The sequence below is a fragment of the Chanos chanos genome, chromosome 5 (genome assembly GCF_902362185.1).
Source record: "Chanos chanos chromosome 5, fChaCha1.1, whole genome shotgun sequence".
Taxonomy (NCBI): domain Eukaryota; kingdom Metazoa; phylum Chordata; class Actinopteri; order Gonorynchiformes; family Chanidae; genus Chanos; species Chanos chanos.
In genome coordinates this window covers 27,450,384-27,456,383 of record NC_044499.1, presented here as the reverse complement: position 1 = coordinate 27,456,383, position 6,000 = coordinate 27,450,384, and the positions used below count along the sequence as shown (strand labels likewise).

General features: G+C 43.0%; 1 protein-coding gene across 1 annotated transcript in view; it reads left to right on the top strand.

Moving 5' to 3' along the window:
* The first annotated feature begins 334 nt into the window (after positions 1-334).
* Positions 335-6,000, top strand: part of tubgcp6 (tubulin gamma complex component 6) — a 28,778-nt gene continuing 23,112 nt past the window's right edge. Inside the window, exons 1-8 of the mRNA XM_030774836.1 lie at positions 335-1,093; positions 1,439-1,596; positions 1,741-1,957; positions 2,056-2,217; positions 4,363-4,484; positions 4,675-4,738; positions 5,151-5,260; positions 5,759-5,850. Of these exons, the coding sequence (XP_030630696.1) occupies positions 335-1,093; positions 1,439-1,596; positions 1,741-1,957; positions 2,056-2,217; positions 4,363-4,484; positions 4,675-4,738; positions 5,151-5,260; positions 5,759-5,850 (1,684 nt within the window). The remainder of the gene's footprint in view (positions 1,094-1,438; positions 1,597-1,740; positions 1,958-2,055; positions 2,218-4,362; positions 4,485-4,674; positions 4,739-5,150; positions 5,261-5,758; positions 5,851-6,000) is intronic.

Here is a 6,000-nt window from a genome sequence, read left to right as displayed (position 1 = left end):
TTACACTGTCATGGTCTTTCTCTTTTAAACATTTTGCAGTAGCATATTGGTGTTAATTCATCGTATTAGTATGTGTATCGTAAAAAATCACCATTGTAGTGTTTTAACTGAATGTGCATTGGTTGGCAGGCAATACTTACTTAATCAAAACTTGGTGAGTACATATGGCAACATGTAACTGCGAAGTGAAACGGAGTTTTCTGTCCTCACATTGCTTTGTGCCCACCGTTTGGCTGGTACACAAATTAATTTTGAAACTGTTTTTCCCCTCAAGCAAATCTACATGCTGAACCACTAATCCATAGTCATGTACAGCAGCCTTGGCCTACCCACAATGCCAAAGTACAACGGTGATAGCATCACTGAACTCATCAGCGCCCTGTGTGACAGTAGCCTGTCAGGGTTTTCATGGAAACGTCGTTCCCTGTGCGGAGTGTCACAAGAGGGCATCCGCCGTACTCTCTGGAAATGTGCCTTCAGGGTCCTCCTATCAAAACTCTTCCAGGGTGACACTTCTAAAGCTGCTGCATCGTCCTATGCCCTTGCTTCCACACCAGCGCGAAACAAAATATTGATGCTTTCTTTCAACCTACGAGTGGCGGGCTGCCAGGAGGAGGCTGAGAGGCTGGAGTGCTTCCTGGCCCAGCTGCATGAGGGAGCCTCCTCGGCATTGACAGAGCTTGATGCTGTGCTGGAACTCCTGGCACTGCTGGCTGGTTCTGCTCCCCAGCCGCCAACCTCTCTTAGTCAGGGCTACATGTGCCGTGAATGGGCCACACTCCGCAGGCCTCCACTTGGCAGCTACCAGAGTGTAGAACTGCAGTGCCTGGAGGCCCGGGCTTGGGTGATGGTGTGTCAAGAGGAGTGGGCTGCTCTCAGGGGTTTCTGTGGGACCCTAAGCCTCATGGATGCTCCACCTGGGACTGGACTGCTGGCTCTAAGGGGGAGATCAGAGCAAAAAGAGGGCTTTGAGAAGGAGACGAGGTTGTCTCTGTTTGGAGCACTGCAACACACACGCACTTCTAGCCTAGACATCCGGCTAGACCTCCCACCAGTGCCCAGCAATGCAGATGTTACAGGCCTAGTCATTCGGGTAAGAGACTGACTCCATGAATTTCAGAGGTTAATCACCCAAACAGCATTTCTGCTGACACCATCAGTCTAAATAATGTTCCTGCAGTTCTCCATTCTGTGGATACCCTGTGATATAATTCTATAATCCATATGTAAATCATATATCGATTTACGTATGGAGACTGAATTGTAAGTTCCAGAGCCAAAATGATTTTAGAAGTCGTGACATATTCTGCACTGCATTTTGAGAACATTATTGTGTATCCAAGCAAACACGGAATTGTGTGATCATGTTTCAAATATATTTTTGAAGTCATTCTTTTTATTGCCTGTCCTGCATTATTCCTCTGCTGCTTCTTCCCAGGTTCCCCATTCTCTAGATCAGTCTGAGGATGAGGGTTTCCAGTCAGCCTCTAACTTGACTCCTGACTCCCAGTCTGAACCCAGCCCAGAGCTTGACATCTGGGAAGCCCTGCGCACCTTCGAGCCCAAGCGACACCGCTGTTGGGAAAATGTTGGCTGGTAAGAGAACAGTCAGCAGTCTTCTAGAGCCTGTTATAAGCAACTGTCATTCAGTCTTCTCTTCTCTTCTCTTCTCTTCTCTTCTCTTCTCTTCTCTTCTCTTCTCTTCTCTTCTCTTCTCCTCTATTCATTCTCTCTCTACAGTCCTCCAGGTCAGAGAGAGTCCCAATACTTGTCGGAGGGAGGCAGAGAAGCCTTTGATCAGCTCTACAGGTTGTGGGAGGGAGAGATTAGAGTGTTGAGCTCCACTCAAACCCCTTCCCCCCTTCTCCCTTTGCCCTTGAATTGCCAAAGCCTGCTGGTTAAAGACCTCCTCAATGTCCTCATTGGGGTGGCATCAACAACCTTTACCCTCAATGCGGTAAACATGCGGCACTCCTGCTTCTGTGTCTGGTGTGTAGGACTACGTTTGTTAGTGTGTAGGCATAGTAGCCCATTAACATGTGTTTGGCTTTGCAGGCTTGTGTGCAGTTTGATGTTCGCCCTGGTGTGTGTGTGTCAGGAGCCTCTCCAGAGAGTGCGTCGAGGTTGCTGGGAGAGCTGGCTCAGTATGGTACACACTACCTAAGACTCAGTCGCTTCTCCATTCAGAGTGCTCATAAACGAGGACTTGTCTTTCAGGTGATGTGTGTGTGTGTGTGTGTGTGTGTTTTAAAGGAGAGGTCTATAACACCATCACAGAAGTTGAAAACCTTTCAATAGCATTGTGCTTTCATTGGCAGGGCTGATGGGTGGTCATGGTTATGTGATGTAAACAAAAATGATCCATGTTATCCATGACATGTTTGCTATGGACATTGAACCGATTACGATTCTTAGAAGTTAACGAGTGATCGTCTTTGGTCCGTGGACATTTAGGTCATTCTGTTTTCCTTTCAGAAACAGAAATGAGGAAATGGTGTTTTGATTTTCATTTCAAAATCCAAAAATGAGTAAAGGAATAATAAGTGATGTTTTGTTTTCCTGCCCAGAAGCAGCATATTCAAAATTTAAAAAGGACTTGATTCTCGTTTTCTCCATTGTAAAACAGAAAATGAAATCGCATGAAAACAAAAACAGACAATAGCCCGTTTTTACATTTTTTGAAATGGTTGGTGCTAGATTGGATCAGCTGGAGGGATGGGAGGGAGGGGAGCTCTAAACTGTGATTGGTTATAACCTAACCCTACCCTTACCCCTGACCCTAACCCTAACCAATCACAGCAGTGTAGCATTCCTCCTGCTGGCAAATTTTCGAAATGTAAGCAGTTTCTCAATATGCATTCTTCTCTGTACTTGTGTGCTCATGGACTTGTGAAACGTCATCAGCCACGGCCTAAATACTGTTCCAATTCAAAGTTCGCATCTAGCCAAGTACAGATCAAATACCTGGATGTGTCCTCGATTGTGGGTTTTATGAAGGATGCATCAGAAGGTGACTTGTGTGGACTTGGGTGGTCAAGTCTCCCAGAATGCATTTCACACAAAGTCTGGTGTCCCGAGCTGAACTTAGCAAGTCCGAATTCCCAAGAACGGAAGTCTGTACTTGACGTACTCGGTACTGACAAAAAGCTGTGGTGTGGCAGAGGAAGAGTCATTAACATTCATGAAAGAAGCGCTACCTGATTGGCCATTATAATGTTCCTGCTCTGACACGTCACGTGCATGCATGCATAAAGATTTTCAAAACCATGGCAACCCTAAACTGCTGTCATCACAGAATTCACTCCTTAGGAGATTTAAATCCTGTTGACTCCTGTTGACATCAGACATTAGACATCCTGAAGTGCTCATTGAATGGTATATAAGAACATGACAGGTTTGTTGTAATAAAAATGAGCAATGTTCACTGATTAAATGCAGTCCATCTGCACTGTGAGGAGGGAAAACCCAGATATTCACAAAGCTTGTGATGAAAGACAGATTGTTTCTTCATGCAAAATAGACTTGGGGCTTAAAAGTCAATTAAGCTGTTTATTTTAGGGGTTTAGTGAAGGCAGGTCATTTTTTACCCTAAGGACAAGGGGGGTGTACAGAATATTGAGACTATAAGGTTTAAAGTTCGTGTTAAGTTGGCGTTAGCCAGCATTTCTTTGTTGGCATGTCTCAGCTGACAAAATGATAAATGGTAACGTATGCTAGTACACAAGAGATCCACGATAACAGTGCTTTAAACTTTCAAGACACATTTTCTGTTTTGTTTTCTTCAGAGAGAGCATGACAATTAAGTGGTGTCATATTCGCAACAGAGTGGGAACGTTGTATTGGCCAATCAGGTAGTGCTTCTGTTATGAATATTAATGAGTCTTCCCCTACCACACAACATTTCGAAAATTTGCTGCCAGTGCAGCCAGCTAGGTCTTTGAATTATAGGAGCATTGACACTCGTGCACGTAGGCTGACCACAGCTTCCGGTTTCAGGAAATGAAATAAATGGCATATTTTCTGCTTTTGTTTTCTTATGATTTTATTTTCTGTTTTACAAAGGATAAGATGAAAATCAAATCCTTTTAAAAGTTTGTATATGCATTGGCTGGTCAGATGAAAAATGACTTGTTTTTTTGTTATTCATTTTGGGATTTTGAAATGAAAATCAAAGCACCAATCATTTTTCATTTTATCATTTCTGTTTCTGAAAGGAAAACAGAATGACCAAAATGTACAAAGGCAGTCTTTAGTGCACTCTATGTGTAATTTTTATTTTAACATTTTGTCTGTTTGAAATGACACCTCTACAACAGAACAGGTGACTTAGAAATGTCGGTGTGAATTTCTGCTGTTTGGCAGGCTTTTGCAGGGAGCCTGAGGCGGTATCTGCTGTACTACAGGGCCTGCGTGCTGTGCACCCCAGCCACCTTCAGCCTTCTCACCATCAGTTTCCTCTTCCGCAAGCTGGGCCGCCAGCTCAGGTGGGCAACAGTGCTATGTGTTAACTAAAAACAGATTGAGAGGATCTGAAAACACAGTTTGTCTAGATACAGGTTCCCAGCATGCTAGCCTTGGCAAACTGAAGAAATAAATAAAAGAATTTATTTAAAGGATGACTGTAAGTATACTGGCTCTGACTTTCCTCTCTTTCTTTCTCTTTGTTTTCATTAGGTATCTGTCAGAGCTTTGTTGTGTGGATGGAGCTTCAGGTGTGGGCCAAGCCACGTTCCCTGTGGTAAGAAAATATCTCCATGCTGATTTATAATCTATATGCCCTATGCTGATCTATAAGCAATATACTTTAGTACAATTTCCATATTGATCTATACTCTATACACTCGCATACTGTCTCTATACTGATGGATTTTTGTTGTTATTGTTTTGTTCTTGTGTATGGCAACTAGTACAATTACCCATGTTCAGTTTTCTGTAACACAGGTCTAAATAACTGAACTCCTTATTTCTTTGCCACTGGCTGGATAAATATTGTAGTCAATGGAGGACATTTGATTCATGTCTGTAGAAGTTTGTGGTTTAGTCTCTGTGATGTGCAGTTTAGCTGTACTAATGTTACTCTGGCTGACTGTGTGTCTTAAGCCAAACAGTCAGACACACTGCCTACTGGAGCATTTGTTTTCTTTATATAGGGAGTGAAGCTTTTGTCCTACCTGTACAACGAAGCCCAGAGTAACTGCAGTAATGAAAACTATCCTGTGCTGTTGTCTCTGCTCAAGAGTAGCTGTGAACCCTACACTCGGTTAGTTACTCTTCCTCACTCTTCTTTCAGATCAGCCCTACCATCCCATAATGACCAATCCCAGACATCTCTATGGTAGCCTATATCATAGGCCAGTCAAAAGCTGATGCATATGACTCTGCCTGCCTGAAACTTTTCCACATTATAATCTTTTTCATGTGTAAGAGGGTCAGGGAAAAAAATAAGAGAACAGACTAGATCTGCATATTTTTCCATTTTATGAGTCACAGTCTTTATAGGAAGAAAGAAATCACCCAAATTAACTGTAAATAACAGTCCAGATGGCTAACCTCTTGGTGGCTGCAGGCTGTGATGAGAGCAGCTTCACGCTGCGTTCCGAATTACTCTGTGGACATCTTAACTTACATTCAGACATTTAAAATTCAGTTCTTACATTTAAGACAGATGAATCTGTTATTTCTATTTTGATATAATCAACCAGGTGTTTTCTCCTCTGTTTAATGAGACTGCTTCATGGTGTTCCTGTTGTGTGGGCAGGTTTGTTTCTGACTGGGTATACAGTGGCGTCTTCAGGGACGTGTATGGAGAGTTTATGATCCAGGTCAATGAAGACTACCTCAGTTGCAGAGGTGTGTGTAGGTCTTTTCACAAATGTGACTGATCTGATGACAATTATTCAATTATTCATACTCTAAACAGAAAAATACTGAGTGTGGCATTAAGTATTCCGCTCTCAGAGATGACTAGAGACCTGACCAAAAAAACAATATGTGGCATCT